At 38.3% G+C, this 18,111-nt stretch overlaps 1 protein-coding gene and 1 pseudogene across 1 annotated transcript; both read left to right on the top strand.

The window, feature by feature from the left end:
• Positions 1 to 355: 355 nt before the first annotated feature.
• Positions 356 to 1,461, top strand: LOC125367227 (annotated as a pseudogene).
• A 5,891-nt stretch (positions 1,462 to 7,352) lies between these two features.
• LOC125366997 (vomeronasal type-2 receptor 116-like) lies at positions 7,353 to 18,111 on the top strand. The gene is made up of 7 exons (XM_048367652.1): positions 7,353 to 7,467; positions 8,255 to 8,324; positions 11,524 to 11,842; positions 13,209 to 14,009; positions 14,794 to 15,012; positions 16,119 to 16,242; positions 17,189 to 18,111. Exons 1-7 carry the CDS (start codon positions 7,353 to 7,355, stop codon positions 18,109 to 18,111), a joined length of 2,571 nt encoding a protein of 856 aa, XP_048223609.1.

The following is an 18,111-nucleotide window of genomic DNA, read 5'->3' as shown; positions in this document are numbered from 1 at the left end:
CTGTTGTTCTAATGTCAGAATTCTGTCCTTCAACACAAAAGCTCAGGGATAGCACCCAGGCACTGAGTTCAAGCCCAAGGACCAACACAAAAATAAGTAAAAGGAAAAGCCAAATGATTATCTCAGTAATCTTAAAAAGACTTCAAAAAATTAAAAAATCAAAACCCTTAGCAACTTAGAGATGGAAAGGAATGCGGGCAGCAATGGTGGTAGAAGTGGTGGCTCTGCTGGTTCAGAGCATGGGTAGGCAGCAACTTGGGGGCCTGCCCGCGGGCTGTGGTGTGTCAGGGCTGCCTGGTTCCCCTCTTCCCCCGTCCGCCGCCACTGTGATTGGGTGGAAGAAGGCGCTGGACTGATGGAAATCCTAATGACAGTCTACAAATTCGCCTCCATCTCTAACATGGGCGCCAATGCCTCGGCATTAGAGAAAAAGATTGCTCCAGAATAGTTTCCAGTCAACTGAGCACTATTTTGGATTAGTGAATTTTGGGAATACCCGCTTACTGTAATTCTGTTCTTCAAGCACTTTATTTTTTGGGAAAAAGTTCTAGCATACAAGAGTCAGCCTAGGAAGAAGGAGAACCTTCTTAAGTGCTTTGCAGATCTCTTCCACAGCACAGCAACTCAAAAGGAAAAGGTCAGAGTAATACCTCCCAAGAAGTTCATCACAAGATTACAGAAAGAAAATGAGCTTTTTGACAACTACATGCAACAAGATGCTCATGAATTCTTAAATTATTTGCTAAATACAATTGCTGATATTTTACAAGAAGAGAGAAAGCAAGAAAAACAAAATGGTCACTTGCCTAATGGTAATATTGGCAGTGAAAATAACAACAGCACACCAGACCCAACGTGGGTTCATGAGATTTTTCAGAGAACATTAATTAATGAAACCAGATGTCTTACTTGTGAAACTATAAGCAGCAAAGATGAAGATTTTTTTAGACCTTTCTGTTGATGTGGAACAAAACACATCAATTACTCACTGTTTAAGAGATTTTAGCTACACAGAAACTCTCTTCAGTGAATATAAATATTACTGTGAAGAGTGTCACAGCAAGTAGGAAGCACACAAATGGATGAAAGTTAAGAAACTGCCCATGATTCTAGCTCTCCACCTGAAGAGATTTAAATATATGGATCAACTTCATCAATATACAAAACTTTCATACCAGGTACTTTTTCCCTTTAGAACTTTGTCTGTTTAACACTTCAGGAGATGCAACCAATCCTGACAGGATGTATGACCTTGTTGCTGTTGTGGTTCACTGTGGAAGTGGTCCCAATCGTGGCCATTATATTGCAGTAGTTAAGAGTCATGATTTTTGGTTGTTGTTTGATGATGACATTGTAGAAAAAATAGATGCCCAAGCTATTGAAGAATTCTACAGGTTGACACCAGATATCTCAAAGAACTCTGAGTCAGGTTACCTCCTTTTCTATCAGTCTCGGGACTGATGGAGAACCATGATGAAGATATACTTCCTGCCTCATTTCTTCTCTGGTTATTATGGAAAAGAGCAAGCACTGATTTCTAATGAAAACAGACATTCAGGAAGCTCAGGGGATGGTAGCACATTTTGCACACAATAAAGCAAAGACTATGGATTAAGGAGCCCTTCCTAACATGGTAGTTGATTTATTTGCTCAGGTATCATGCTGTCTGTGCAGTTCCATACAAGGAAATGAAAACAGAGACCAGCTCCGCTTCTTATTGGCACACATTTTCTCTTTATTAATTGCACCAATAATGACTTGAATTCCTTGGGAGGGCAGTAAAATGAATTGGTACCTGTGCTGGTTGATTGATAATGGAAAGAGATGATGCTGAACACACTGCATATATGTTGCCCGTGTTCAATATAAATAAAAGCATATTCAGTGGTCTTTTCAAGTATAAACCAGAAGTACTTTTGGGCCCAAAACTTGCAGTTGCCTTACTGATGTTTCAAAACACACACACATGTGTACACACACACACACACACACACACACGAACAACAACAACTAATAAATACTCGAATCCAGTGTCAGGAAGACAAATATGTCTTGCTTCTCTGAAGAAGTGTATAATAATATACAGTATATGTATATTTAGGGAACAATTGGTTAAAAGTGGCTTTTTGTTTCCCCAAGGGGAAAAACTGGTTTTGTAATTACAATTTTTTACTTATTTATTATACTTAAAACCGGTAGAGTCTAAGTATTGTATGAACTGCCCATGATTTTGTCAGTAAATTTTAGCATATTTTTAGTAGTTTTGTTGGCTTAAGTAGTCCTTTTGTTTTGTTTCTATTTTTAAGGTAGATTTTTAATTCTATCTGAAATCACTAAGATAACCATGAGAAAAATTACAGTGAGAGCGGTAAACACTGCTTTTTCAGGAGGAACTGATATCTCTGGCTAAGTAGTTGTTCTTTTGTCATAATTTAAAAATCATATTTTATTCCACTTTAATTTCAGGAAAATGAAAAAAAAATTCCCTGTAATTGTTGGAATGATGAAAGAAATTCTGGTGCAGTGGTGGCATACCGTCTTTAGAATTCTTAAGTTCTCTAATGTTCAAGTTGAACCACGCTTGGAAAGATTAATGTCATTGTAGTTTTGTTATTTTCAAATGTTTTTTTTTTTAATTTTACGTTGGAAAGCAGTCATGTATGCATCATAACCCTTTCAGCCCAGGTAATAGCTAACAGAATTGTGAAGATAACGTTTTTCTGTACTTCTTCCCCCTCTGAGTTTACATTAATCCAACTGGATGGGTGTTGAGAGATTACAATCGATGTTTAGGACTTCATTCTACTGAGAGTTTGAAGAAATCATAGATGTAATAAGAGATACCTATAAAGCACTGTAGTTGATGCTTTCCTGTACACACCAGTAAAGTGGTCTGACTGTGGCCAAGGGTAACTCATAAAAAGTAACTGAAAAACCCTATTTAAAAAAGCAATAAAAGAACACATTGTAGTGTTCATCTAACAAATATTATAAAAACAAAAAGCGAAAGAATGATGACTGACTAAATATTTTTGCTCTAAGATCAAAACCAAGAGATGATTTCTACTCTCACTATATCTTTGCAATGTTGGACTGGCAAATGTAGCATGTGTACTAAGACAAAAAAGGAAAAGAAACCAAAACAAAAGGTACACATTTTGTAAATAAAAAAATTGCTTATGTTCTCAGATGACATATTTCCAGAGCTGACCCCGAAGAACTTATCAACATACTGCTAGACCCAAGAAAGAAGCTGAGCAAAACTGGTAGCCAAGCATCAACAACAACCAAAAATTACACTGTGTTTCTAGAGACTACTAACTGATCATTGGCAATGTATTTTAAGAGTACTATTTAAAATTGGACCTCAAACATGCAATATTTAGAAAGGAATTCAACAAAATATCTTCAACAATATGAAAGTATAAATGGCAGAAATCAGAAAAGATCTAGTTACTTGGAGTGCATCCTATATGAAGAGTCAAAATTCTCAGGACACCAATTTACCCAAAATGACACATAGCTTACATGTGATTGCCTGAGCATGCATGCACCATTTCTGAGGCTTAAACCCAGGATTGGAGCACCATTTTTGACCTTGTTTTACTTAGGCTAGCATGTTCTACCATCTGAGCCACAGCTCTACTTACAGCTTTTTGGGGGTAGTTAATTAGAGATAAGAGTCGCACAAATTCTCCCGTTGTGGCTGGCTTCACCTTGTGATCCTCTGATCTCAGCCTTCTAAGTAGCTAGGTTGACAGATGTGAGCCACTGGTGCTTGGTAATGCTATTTTAAAAAGTAATCAAGAAGCTGATTCTAAAAAGTATATGAATAATCAGGAAGTTAAAAGTAGCCACAAAAACATTGAAAAAGAAAAGTTGTCGGACACACTCTAATTGATTTCAGTACTTATATAAAGTTTTATTAAATAAGACAGGATAGAGAAGGCAGTCAGGCAGGCAGGCATTTTTAACAATGTATACAATATGCCATCAAATCCTTCATACATTGTGCTTAGGGGCAACCAGATTGGTTGGGCAAATAATGTCAGTAATGACATAATTGTAGCTATGTTTTGTTGTAAGTTTTTTCAAGTCTAAGTTATAAAAATTCTGTGAAAGTTTTGCTATTTACATACTCAATAGACAACATTGTAGGAACTTAAGTCAATATTCAGGCACTAGGGATTAGGCAGGCTGGCAGGCAGGCAGGCAAGAAGGTAGGTGGGCATTTTTAATAATGTATACAACATGCCCCCAAATGCTTTACACAATGTGTTTAAGGGTAGAGAGATTGGTTGAGCAAATAATGTCCATAATGACATAATAGTAGCTATATTTTATAAGTTTTTTCAAGTCTAATTTATAAAAATTCCATGAAAGCTTTGCTATTTCCCTGCTCATGGGACAACATTGCAGAAACTCAGGTCAATATTTAGGTACTAGGGGTTAGGCAGGCAGGCAGGCAGGCAGCAGCAAGCAGGGAGGCAGGCAAGAATTTTAGTAATGTATAAACCATGCCCCAAAATCCTTTGTACATTTTGCTCAAGGGCAGCCAGACAGGTTGAGCAAATAAGGTTCATAATGACATAATAGTAGCTATGTTTTGTTGTAAGTTTTTCAAATCTAATTTATAAAAACTCCATGAAAGTTTTGCAATTTGCCTGCTCAATAGACAACATCGTAGAAACTCAAGTCAATATTCATGCTTCCTTAGGGTTAGGAAGGCAGGCAGGCAGGCATGTTTAATAATGTATATAGAAGTCCCCAAATCCTTTATACGTTGTGCTTAAGGGCAGCCAGTTTGGTTGAGCAAATAATGTCCATAATGACATAATAGCAGTTAGGTTGTAAGTTTTTTCAAGTCTCAGTTATAAAAATTCCATGAAAGTTTGCTTCTTCCTGTGTGGGCCTTCCATTTGTCACTAGAGAGGTGTGGGGCAGGGGAATCAGATTCCTTTGCCCCTTTCAAACATGGCCATGCTTCTCTGGTGAGGATTTCTGGCCAGGTCCCCCAATAGCCTCTCTGCCACTTTCAAAAATGGCATTTGTCTAGGTTGGTGGGAGGTATGCCCTTCCAGGTGCTGTTTTCTGAGAGAAAGGCCAGATGGTTTGGGAGGGGGAAGCACTCACATTTCCCCTTGGCATTTCAGGCCCCCTGTGATGAGATGAATTGTCTCTATGTCCAGCTTTGATGGGCTGGATTGTGGGATTCCATTCCTCCTGTTTAAATTCATCCTGAAGGTACAAGTAAATCCCATGAGCTAGGCTGCCACTGTTGCCACCTCTAATTCTGCTCCCATTTCTTTGGCGTATATATCTGTACAATTATGGCTTACTGGCAGGACTTTCTGGATGTGGAAAGCCTGAGGGGAACCTAAAACTCTGCTTCTTTGCACAGAGATGAATTTGTTTCCTGTTCTCTTCGTGCCATCATCTCCTCCTCAACATTGAATTTAATCTCACACCAGTGACAATGTCTATGAAGAATAAGAACAAATGCTGCCAAGAATGAAGAGAAAGGGAAAAATTACATATGATTCTTGTAACATCATGCATGCAGTAGGAAAATCAGCATGTAGGTCCCAAAAGAATCTTTATAAAATTTTATGATATGAAGCATGGGCACTACTACATCATAGGACTAAGGCCACTCTGTGTGTGTGTGTGTGTGTGTGTGTGTGTGTGTGTGTGTGTAACATATCATCATAAGAATTTAAAAATTAAGTGACAAAAATTTTGTAAAATGTAATGAATATGCCATTTTAATAGATCATTAACAATCTCATTAGAAAGGACAGTGTGATCACAGCTCTGAAGTAGCTCTGTTCTTAGGGCCCATTAAGGTGTCTACTGGGAATTTGGGTATAACATAGTTTGACCAGAAGAAGACATAATGTTGGCTTTAATATTTATTAAGGCTTGTAATAGAGCAGAATTTCATCTCTTACCCATTTTCTCAGACAAGTACATAACTGTTTCATTTATGTATATAGAAAGTTTAGCAAAAATTACCTGTTGTTTTAATTTAAATATGTGTTGCAAATCTATTTATGGTGACAGGAAAGATAGCCTGAACTATTTCGTTTCTTTAAGTGTAGGTTTTTAAATGATTCTGCCATAGGCTCCTATGCCAGCTATGAAGATTTTAAGATAAAATGTACCTATGTTACATCTTATTGTTGTTTTATCCTCAATATGTGTATGTGTGTTTGGTACTCAAAAGCATATTTACTACTTTGTACAGGGGGGTTACAATTACCTACATAAGGCAGTGAGTGTATTTCCAGTCAAACGTGTTACCCTTGCTCATGTTTTTCCCCTTTCCCTCCTCCTTCAATCCCCACACCCAAAGATGTACAGTTCATTTCGAACATATTGTCTTGTGAATATTGCTATGGCATTGGTTTGCCCTTTGTCTCTTTTCTCACCACTTGGTTGTTTCCCTTCCCTTCCCTAGTTAAGATAAATGTAAATACAATACCCAAGGTACAAAAATAAAATACAGTGACAACAGAGGGCATACCTTAAGGGAGAAAAGATTAAGAAAAAGGAAATAACTGCATATCTTACATTAAAATCAACAGCAAATTTCCTCCTTGAGTGGGAAAGTTGAGAATATAAACATGCAACAGAATTTCCATATTGACTTTGACTTATTGACATGTAGTTGCTGGTTTCCACAGCATGATTGCCTCCCTTAGGCAATAGTAAACAGACACATTTGTGTACCCAGAATTCTCATGGGAACATACTTGAATTAACTAGTAATGTTCTGAGTCTTTTATAGAATTTAGATGTGTGAACTGACCATCTGGGTATGATACTCTAATAACTTTGGGTGGTGTGTCACTTGCAAAGATATTTTTGTGGCCATATCTCTTTGCGTCTGACATGACATCTTCTGATGCAGTCCAGTTGCATCATCCCAAATGGCTTGACACAGATTTCAACCCAATCAATGAAAGTTAACTTCATCCCTGGGGCCTCACTATCTAGGACGTTGGAGGAAATCAGCACCTGCGATGAAGAAGGAGAATCTGTAAACATGTTGTCCAACTCATGTTTTTCTCCTTGACACAAAGCCACATATGCAGAGCCCCTAGAAAGTTTTACACATTCTTCATGGGGATTCACAAGAGGCTTTAATGTCAATGTGCATTAAAAGACTCATGTGCACCTATACGATGGTATATGAATATATATATTTAGCAGACACTGTGAGTCTCACCTCCAGAGGGAATTTCAGCTTGGCAGATGCTTTGGGGATGTGCCTTTTGATTTTCATACTCGTTTTTCTCCAGTTTCCCCTCCTTCTCAGGTCTTTGGTTGGCACTAGCTGCTTTTCTACGATGAAGCACCGAGCACACATGAATGGAGATGCGATGCTTGCTGGTTTTTCCCTCTCTACACTTTGGGAACTGAGGGAAGTCACAGTGATGCTTCCAAGGATGAGCAGAACAAGCCGTAAGTAGCTCAGCAGTTTATTTCCAGTTAGTGTTTGGTTCTCTGGATGGGCCATGGCTGTGGGAACTCTGGCTGCATAGATGAATGCTCTCCATCTTCTCTATCCTGACCTCCCATCCCTAGGCACCAGAAACAGCTCCATTTCATTATGCTATAGGGCATCTATTCTAGAGTAATTTTCTGCCTGCTACTAGGAGAGAACTTGAGGTAACCTCTTCTCTTTATTTCAGCACCACTGTATCTCTGCAGCCCAGTTCTCATTGCAAAGGCTGAAGTGCTGTTATTATTTAAAAACCTGAGTCAGTGGCATGTGTTCTCTACTAAAAGGCTTCAAACACAATCCTTCCCCACAAACGCGCAGTCTGAGAATATTTATTTGCTAACACTTATATTGTGAGGATATTGATAAAAATTCTTATTGTAGTCTGCTGGCTCATGACTGTAATCCTAACTACTCAGGAAGGTGATCTCTGAGGATAGGGATTTGAAGACAGCCCGAGCATAAAGATCTGTGAGATCTTCATCTCCAATTAAGCACCCATACCTGGGAGGAAAACTCTAGATAAAGGGATAGAGTGATAGCCTTGAGAAACTAAGCTCAAGGATAGTATCTGGGCTCTGATTTCAAGTGGTAGGACTCTCTCTCTCTCTCTCTCTCACACACACTGTAGAAAAGTACTCTCAAATTAAGAACTGTGGAATTATTTCATGTCAGATAAGTGGTACAATACAGACGTAAGCAGGCATTATAAAAGATCCCTTAAAAGAGAATTTTATCTGCCCACAGTGAGTTCTGATTTGCTCATGCACATGAAAAACCTTGGCAGAGGGTCTCAGAAATGGCTATGCAAAGAAAAGTAAAGAAATGGTTGTATGAGTTATGCTTAAAAGCTTTAAATCTGATGTTTCCTGTACCTGTCACACTATGTTAGAATGTGTTCTTCAAACATATTCTCCTGCAATTTCTCAAACTGTACTACATTGATATTTCTTGAATTCTAACTCTGTGCTAACAGATCTTCATTTTTTTTTTTTTTGGCCAGTCCTGGGCCTTGGACTCAGGGCCTGAGCACTGTCCCTGGCTTCCTTTTTGCTCAAGGCTAGCACTCTGCCACTTGAGCCACAGCGCCACTTCTGGACGTTTTCTGTATATGTGGTGCTGGGGAATCGAACCCAGGGCCTCATGTATACAAGGCAAGCTCTCTCGCCACTAGGCCATATCCCCAGCCCCCAGATCTTCATTTTAAATAGAATACGGTTTTAAATTTTGATAAGCTGCTGAATTTTAAAGAGTTTTTTGGAGCCACCAAATATTTTGGATCATGCAGAGAATATATATTGTACTGAAGTAATTTTGTATTTACATTGTATGATGTGACATAATTCATGTGAATGTTATTCACTGCTTGGCTATGTTAATAAAGTTGTTTAACTATAAAAAATAAAAAAAATTAAAAAAGAAAAAGGTCTATAGGGAACTTCAAGATATTCTAGCAGCATATTCCTTACCTGTCACAAGAGAAAATGTCATTGCCTCCATATATTAATTCTTTTCAAGTGCTTGTGTGACAAGTGCATCCTGAGGTAGCTGCCCACAGTTTGGAGCTGAGATGGCTGGGATAGAATTACTCCCATCCTTGCTGTAGAAGGTATATGTCTTTATCTCATATGTCACTGGTATTTCTGCTTATCTTTCTTTTATGCTTGTCCCAGAACCCCAGGGCCTGGGCACTTGACCCTGAGATTTTGTTTTTTTCTCAAGGCTAGTGCTCTACCACTTGAGCCACAGCTCCACATCTGGCATTTTGCGTTGTTAAATGGGGATTAATAGTCTCACAGACATCCATGCCCTAGGTGGGTTCAAAACAAGATCCTCAGATCACCATTTCCTGAGTAGGTAAGACTTCAGGCATGAATCACCTGTGCCTGGGGTAGTGTATTTGACTTAATCCCTTACTATCTACCCTTGCTTTGCTGAGATTCCTTCTCTTGCTTTCCCAAAATATGTTTGTGTCTTTTTGTTAATGTACTAAGATAGATGCATTAAGTATTACAGTTACAGCTGGTGGATGTTCTTAGCTATCTACAGATAGGAAGAGAAGTATGGTCTGGGTATTAAGAATTATGGTATGGTATTGAAAACAAATAGCTGTATTTATTCATGACGTCTTTCTTATATCAATGGACCACTGCCATTAGATATTATTAGGTTAAATATTTGACTCAATTCTCTATCCACTGACGTTCCAACAATGTTCCTTTACTTTTATACAAGCTGGTATTTGTGCCAACTATCTGGTTCATTTTGTAGCTCTCCATTCCATGTCATGTACTTTGATTATAGTCATCGTTTCTATGCATAACCGTTTTATACCTAATCCTACATTCCTTTTTCTCTCCCATGACTCTAATTTTCACTGTTCCTTTTCAGCTTTCTTAGGTTGTTAGCATTACAGGTATGAGTCATTAGTCTTGAGCTTGCTTTATACTCTTGACTGGCCTTTTCTCCCAAGGGTAGTGCTCTACCACTTGAGCCACACGCCCACTTCTGGCTTTAGGTTGGTTAACTGGGAATAACAATGACAATATGCTTTTATCCTCCAACTGGCTTTGTCTTTTATTGATCACTGGTGTCAATACAGGTAATTTTAATCATGTGGGTATCCCTACTTTTAATTATTATATACCATCATCCAACCTGCAATTCTTTTGAATTTTTTTGAATAATTACTTATTTATTTTCAAAGTGATGTACAGATGGGTTATGTTTCATATGTAAGGCAATAGGTACATTTCTTGTACAATTTGTGACCTCCTCACTCATTTCCCCCTTCCCTTCCCTTTCCCTCCATGAGTTGTTCAGTTGATGTACACCAAATGGTTTTGCAAGTATTGCTTTTGGAGTCCTTTGTCTTTTTATCCTTTGTCTTTCGATTTTGATATTCCCTTTCACTTCCCTAGTTCGAATACCAGTATACACAGTATCCTGGGTACTTACATGAGATACAGTGATAGTGCAGGGACAACCACAGGCAGGGGATACAAGACAATCATCACCAACAAAAAAAAGCTATGGTTTCACATGGCATATTGAAAGTAATTACAACAGTGATATAAAACTCCTTTCCATAACATGGAGTTCATTTCATTTAACATCTTCTTATGTTTCCATAATTTTTATTTTGTTTTAGAATTACTACAAATTATATTTTGAGGAGGTGCCATTGTGATATTTACATACATGCATGTAGTACACTTGGAACAAATTTGCCTCCATCTTATTATATTTACTACTATGAAAAATAAGCAGTGAATTTCAGGAGATGCTCTGTGTTTCAGAACATTCACATGTAGACTGGCAAGTTTGTTTTATACTGAGATAGATTTAGGTATAAATGAATACCTATTAATATATATGAAGAGCCATCTCTAAAATGAATAGCCTCTACTTCTCATTGCATTTATGTGAAGAACTTTACAAAAAGAGGCAATGAATGAAAATGTACACTCATTCTTTCTCCATGGGAACCATTATGGTAATAATCTTTAGGCTCTCTTCTTGCAACACTTTTAAGAAAACTGGATGTTGCAAGTATTTCATTTAAAATTAGCTAATATATCTGACGTATCTGCTTCATGATGTCTACCACGGGGAAACAGCATTTAAATACTATATTTCTAGTATGATTCTTCAGCTCAGATCATATCTGTTGAGTTTTTACATACTTGATGTCATCATAATGTAGACTGAATCACTCAAAACACAGGATTTTTCCCACAGCTGGAGCTAGTTACAAGATAAGGCAATAAAATATTTGGTGTCGTGTGAAAGCCTATCCTTATGCAAAGGACAAGAGATTTTTGCTGAGGTGCACGTGGTAAAGGAAAGTAAGGGAGATCTCTTTCAGCAGAAGTAAATTTCTGGATCTCATTCATGTCCTTATCTAAGCATAAGACACTACATTCACATTCATCACAATAGGGGGTATTGGTTTAACATACTCATTGGAAATGAAGCAAGCATTCAACTCATCAAAGTAATAAGCTCTGAAATAGTCATCCTAAATTTCAATGCTCATTTCCCAGGTTTACCTTCAAGAATTACCAATTTGTTTTGGCCTTGACTTTTGCTGTTGAAGAGATCAACAAAAACCCTGCACTTTTACATAACGTGACTCTCGGGTTTGATATCTCTAATGTTCAATTTGAAGCTTGGAAAACATTCAAAAATGCTTTCATGAGCCTCTTTGGGAACTATAACATTCCAAACTACTCTTGTATGAGCGACAGCAAGTCTATAGCAGTCCTTACAGGACCATCAGGATTAACATCTGCCCAAATGGGGACATTACTGGACCTCTACAGGTTTCCACAGGTGAGTATGGGAAGAGTAGAGATATATATTTTAAAGCTCATTTGATTCCATTACAGGTGTTAGAACTGAATGGTGTGAAGAGACTGGACTTATGAACCTATAACATTTTGAGATACTCAAACGTAGGAATTCAAGGTAATGGGAAATGTAGTCCCATTGTTCACCAAAGATGATGGGAAAGTTAAAATAGATTAATGAATTATTTGAAGTTTTAAACCTTATCAATTTTAATTACTTTATTTATTGTCAAAGTGATGTACAGAGGACTTACAGTTTCATATGTCATAAGTCTCCCGAGTAGCTAGGATTACAGTTGTAACACACACACAGACACACACACACACACACACACACACACACACACAGACACACACTCAGGTACAAGATCTGTTGAATGAAATAAGTCAGCCTCAGAAAGAGAAAGGTACCATGGGTTTTCTTATATGTGAAAGTTAAACCTAAAATATGAACATGAACTACAAAATAAATATGGATCACATCAATACACATTAATATGCATATAAAAAAAGTTTATCCATATAGAACACATTGGCTTGGAACTCCTTGTTATATCCTCCCTCAACTAACAGAATAAAAATGATTGCAAGAAAAATGTAGCATATATTGTCTGAGGGGTGTAGATATTAAGGGAATATGCAAAGGGGCAAAGAAATAGAGAATACATGTTTGGAAAAATAAAACAATAAACTGGGAATGTGTAGGATTGATATAGATGGGGAAAGCTGATTGGAATAGTGACAAAGATCAAGATGCATTGTATACACAAATTTATATGTAGTAAACTATTAAAATTATTTTATAGGGCTGGGAATGAGGCTTAGTGGTAGAGTGTTTGCCTAGCATGCATGAAGCCTTGGGTTTGATTCCTGTGCACCACATACACAGAGAAAGCCAGAAGTGGCACTGTGGCTCAAATGACAGCGCTAGCCTTGAGAAAAAAGACGCCAGGGACAGTGCCCAGGCCCTGAGTTCAAGCCAAAGGACTAGTAAAAAAATGAATTATTTTCTATTGCTGGGGGCTGGTGCCTGTAATCCTATCTACTCAGGAAGCTGAGATCTGAGGATTGTGGTTCAAACCAGCCAGGGCAGGAAAGTCTGTGAAACTCTTCAATTAACCACCAGAAAACAAGAGTGGCACTGAGGCTAAAGTTGTAGATTGCTAGCTTTGAGCACCTAGCCCCAAAGTTGAAGCCCCATGACTGACCAAAAATATTTTTTATTAAATATTAAAAGAAAAAACATAGTTCCCATCTACTTCAACTTGTTATATACTGCACATCATGATGGAAACTGTATGGATAGTAATATCCTCATTCATGGAACATCCGATTTTCATTCCCTTTAGATTACCTTTGGGCCTTTTGATCATTCCCTGAGTGATCATAACAAGTTTCCTGCTCTCTATCAGATGGCTCCAAAGGACACACTAATAGCCACTGCCATGGTTTCCTTACTGCTTCACTTCAGCTGGAACTGGGTGGGACTGTTAACACTACAAGATGAGAATGGTTTGTGGATTCTTCCTGAATTGAAAGAAGAGATGGTCAAGAACAAAGTCTGTATAGCCTTTGAGCTAGCATTCTCACACTATTCTGTGTCATTTAAATTCCTGGCACTTACTAACCCAATTAATAGATCTTCAGCAAATGTCCTCATCATATATGGTGATTATGAATTCCTACTACATTTAATGATTTGTGTTGAGCACTATTTCATAAAAGGCAAAGTTTTTATCATGAACTCACAGTGGGAGTTAACCACAAGGAGGAGATATTTCATGCTAGGCTCATTACATGTCCCTCTCATTTTCTTACACCATCACCCAGATGTTTCTGGATTCACAGATTTTTTCAAGTCAGTTAACCCTTCCAAATACACGGAAGACTTCTTCCTTGCTTGGCTGTGGTTTCTCTCTTTTAATTGCTCAGATTCTGAGTCTGACTGTGTCATGTGGGAGAACTGTCCTCATGATGCCTCTTTGGATTGGTTGTCTGGGAATGTTTTTGACATATCCATGTCTGCAGACAGTTACAATATATACAACGCTGTGTATGCTGTGGCCAACGCTCTCCATGAGATGCTTCTTTATCAAACAGAAGTACAAACAATGGGAAACAGAAAGGAGCAAAGGCCTTCCCCTGCACAGGTAAGACCTCTGTTTCAGGTGGAACATACAGTGAGCAAAGTCTCTTCTTAGATGGTTTTCTTACAATGTAAAATTTAATATTTCAGTTATTTTCCCCAAACCCAAGAAATTTTAATTGTTTAAATGCCGTGAGGCACTCTAGACATGTGTTCATATGCTCTTCAGGAAAAACAGGCCAGTACAAGGACAAAATTAATTTTATATTTTATAAATTCTTTCATTTACAAAGGACCTCAACATATTCATAGCTGATGTTCTGAAAACTGTAAGTGCAATTTTTTCCTGTACATTTCTTTTTATTCTGCTAGTTCTGGGGCTTGAACTAGGGGCCTCGGCACTGTCCCTGAGCTACTTGTGCTTAAAGCTAGCACTCTACCACATGAGCAACAGTGCCACTTTCAGCCTTTTCTGTTTATGTGATACTGAGGATTACGCTATATTCCCAGCCCCTCCCTATGAATTTCATACGTAAAAGCAAAGGATGACCTGCTGAAGGAAATTAAATGTATTTTCATAAGTGACATAGTTTAGGTATTAGTATTAAGTGACATTCTTTAGGTATTAATCATGAAAGAAGCACACACTGGAGACATTCATAATATATGAGCTTGTGTCAAACTGTAGCTAGGCAAGTGAGAACGTCTCATTCATGACTATTTACATGGAATTGGCTTCTCCTGAATTCTGTATCAGAAGTTAAAGGCAATCAGAAGCTTTTCTTAGGTCAAATTTTTTATCTTAACTCTGGAATAAACTTCAGCGTAAGATGATGAATCTCTTTTAGCTGCATGGTTTTCTGAAGAACATCCAATTTCACAATCCTGCTGGAGATCAAGTGATTTGGGATGAGAAAAGAAAGTTGGAAGCAGAGTATGACATTGTAAACATTTGGACTTTTCCAGAAGGTCTTGAACTTAAATTGAAAGTCGGAATGTTTTCTCCATATGCGCATCAACTGTCTTTATCTGAAGATATGGTAGACTGGGCCATAGGAACCACAGAGGTGGGTTGGGTTTAACTGTAATGATTTTAAAGACATATAAGTAAGCCAAATTCACCCTTGAAATGTATGTGGTGGAATGCCAGAAATTTAGTCCTGAAATATAACCTACTCAGGTGGCTTTGATGTGGATATCATGGTTTGAAGTCAGTTCAATCACGAACACCTGTTGAGACTCTTTTGCTCATTTAACCACCAACAAAGCAAAGTGGATACTGGTAGCTCATCCCTGTAATCATTTATCCTCAGGAGACCGACATCCTCAGATCTAAGATTATATAAGTCAGTTTAAGCCTGACTTGACAGGAAAATCTGTGAGACTCATATCAATGGACTACCTAAAAGCTTCGGTTATGATGTGGATCAAGCCCTAACACAGTGTAAACATCCTGTTTTGAAGCTGTAGGATAAGTATCAAAATTTTAAAAGAAATTAATAGTCCCTAATGTTCATTTGCAATATTGGCCTGAAATATGAATTGCATATTTCTTAGCAGCTTTCTAACACTTTGACAAAGTACCTAAGTAATTACGTGGCTGAAAGCTTTATTTCCCTCGCTTCTGTGGAGTTTCGTTCATTGGCTTGCTACTTAGGCATTCCTTTCATCAAAGTGTGAGAATCATTTAAAGAGTTTGTGTGATGGGATTCTCACTTCATGGCTACTGGAAAGGTAAGAGGAAAATATGATGGGTATGGGGTTCTCCTAAACCTACAAAAGGGAAATCGTGGCATTATTTACAGCATAATTTTAAAGCTTCAAACAGGATTATTCCTCCTTGCTCTTCACAATTTCACAGATGAATATTAGAGAAGATCAATTCAATGAAGCTCCATAGTAATGGCCCATAAAATTTACTTTCTTGCCATTAATCTCTAACCTTTGAAGGTTTCATACTTCTCTGTAGCTCAACAGACTAGAGATCAAGGCTAGAGCTCAGAAGCCATTTGGCATCACATGATAAGCAATCTATAGCAGAATTCAATTTTCTGACTGGGTATATGTGCATCAAATTACTATGCTTAATAATCCAATTCTTTAAAATAATGAACATCTTGGAATGTTAGGTCAAAGTCTGCACAGTTACTGATACCTATCATATTTCCCACAGCCTCCTCACTCTGTCTGCAGTGAGAGTTGTGGTCCTGGATTCAGGAAATCCCCACAGGAGGGAAAGGCTGCCTGTTGCTTTGATTGCACTCCCTGCTCAGAAGATGACATTGCTAATGAGACAGGTCAGTTCATGTCTGCGGGAGACATTCAAAATCTCTCCTGGAGTGTGCCCCAATATATGCAAGCAAATGAAAAGTCCTGCATTACGATTGCAGAATCTACTTCTTGCTTCCTTCACTTAGCCATTTAGTTGAAACAAGGATGGTAAACTTTCTTGAAAAAAAAAAAAAACAGATAAGCATGAGCTCTAAATTACGAATAGGATTAAATTTTTTCTTCTCTCCTGTATGCAGTTCTATTCAACTTCTCATTTATGTAATTTAATTGCTATCGTATAAAGTGCAAAGCATTGTTAAATACAAGGTCTTCATGTTTCTCAAAAGTACCTTTAAAATGCAATGAAAATATCAACGTGTGCATCTTTGTTTCTTAGGCCTTGTTCTTGCAAAAGAACAAGTGCTAAGACGTGTCTTTGGGTTTAGGAGGAGTAACAAGTAATTTGCATAGCATGATTTTTATAGCTTCAAACAGTGATTTTATTTTCTGTCCTCCACCACTTTACAGAAGCAGGAAGAGACAAATACAAAATGTTAGGAAAAGGTCACAGTACTCTTATTTATATTGCAAAGAGATATTGAGGGAAGGGCAAGCTTTACTATCTATGATTTTGAAAGAGGTATTTCAGTTGTCAAATCAGGCTCAGTATTTTTGTGGCTTCTTGAAAAGGTGCTGAGAACAATTGTGAAGATTTTAGGATGGCAAGAAATATCATCTGTGATATTCACTGAACAAAAAATGTTCCAATCAGACTGAAAAAAGAGAATGTGGGCAGGAGTGTGAGAACATGATAAAGACATAGAAATAATATTCAACATTTCTGGTAACATTTGGTAATATTTACTTCATGCTAGTAAGTATTGGCATGTTGGAATTATCTCTGTAGGGGAATTTCCTTATTTCCTTTTATGTTCTGAGTAGGGACTAACAGTTATTTGATTTCCTCACCAGATATGGAGCAGTGTGTGAAGTGTCCAGATCATCAGTATGCCAACACACAGAGAAACCAGTGCCTCCCAAGAGGTAAAAGTTTCCTAGCTTATGGAGAACCCTTGGGTACGGCCTTGGCCTGCATGGCTCTTGGTTTATCTACACTCACAGCACTTGTTCTTGGGATCTTTGTGAAATATCACAACACCCCCATTGTCAAGGCTAATAACCAGGCCCTCAGCTACATCCTGCTCATCTCCCTCATCTTCTGCTTTCTCTGTTCCTTGCTCTTTATTGGCCAACCCAACACAGTCACCTGCATTCTACAGCAAACCACATTTGGAGTTGCATTCACTGTATCTGTTTCCGCTGTTTTGGCCAAAACTGTAACTGTGGTTCTGGCCTTCAAGGTCACTTCTCCAGGGAGAAAGATAAGGTGGCTGCTGGTATCAGGGGCTCCTAACTTCATCATTCTCATCTGCACCCTGATCCAGGTGACTCTCTGTGGAATCTGGCTGGGAACCTCTCCTCCCTTCATTGACACTGATGCCCACTTTGAACATGGCCTCATCATCATCCTGTGTAACAGTGGCTCCCTCACTGCTTTCTACTGTGTCTTGGGTTTCCTGGTTTTACTGGCCCTGACCAGTTTCACTGTGGCTTTCCTGGCCAGGAACCTGCCTGACACCTTCAATGAAGCCAAGTTCCTCACCTTCAGCATGCTGGTGTTCTGCAGTGTGTGGCTCACCTTACTGCCAGTCTACCACAGTGCCAAGGGGAAGGTCATGGTGGCTGTTGAGGTCTTCTCCATCTTGGCCTCTAGTGCAGGGCTCCTGGGCTGCATTTTTGCCCCCAAGTGCTACATCATCTTGTTGAGGCCAGAGAGAAATGTTCTGCATGGCTTCCGGGGCAAAACACATACTGGGAGAAATAAGTGTTCTTAA

The sequence above is a fragment of the Perognathus longimembris genome, chromosome 18, assembly GCF_023159225.1.
Source record: "Perognathus longimembris pacificus isolate PPM17 chromosome 18, ASM2315922v1, whole genome shotgun sequence".
NCBI classification, from domain to species: domain Eukaryota; kingdom Metazoa; phylum Chordata; class Mammalia; order Rodentia; family Heteromyidae; genus Perognathus; species Perognathus longimembris.
Note: the sequence above shows the minus strand (reverse complement) of the source record. Positions and strands in the feature narration are given on the sequence as shown.

Coding starts and splice junctions, on each gene's coding strand:
- LOC125366997 (XM_048367652.1), top strand. CDS start 7,353: ATGAAGCACCGAGCACACATGAATGGAGATGCGATGCTTGCTGGTTTT. Junction 8,325..11,523: donor AAATGGCTATGCAAAGAAAA/GTAAAGAAATGG, acceptor GCTCTGAAATAG/TCATCCTAAATTTCAATGCT. Junction 11,843..13,208: donor ACCTCTACAGGTTTCCACAG/GTGAGTATGGGA, acceptor CATTCCCTTTAG/ATTACCTTTGGGCCTTTTGA.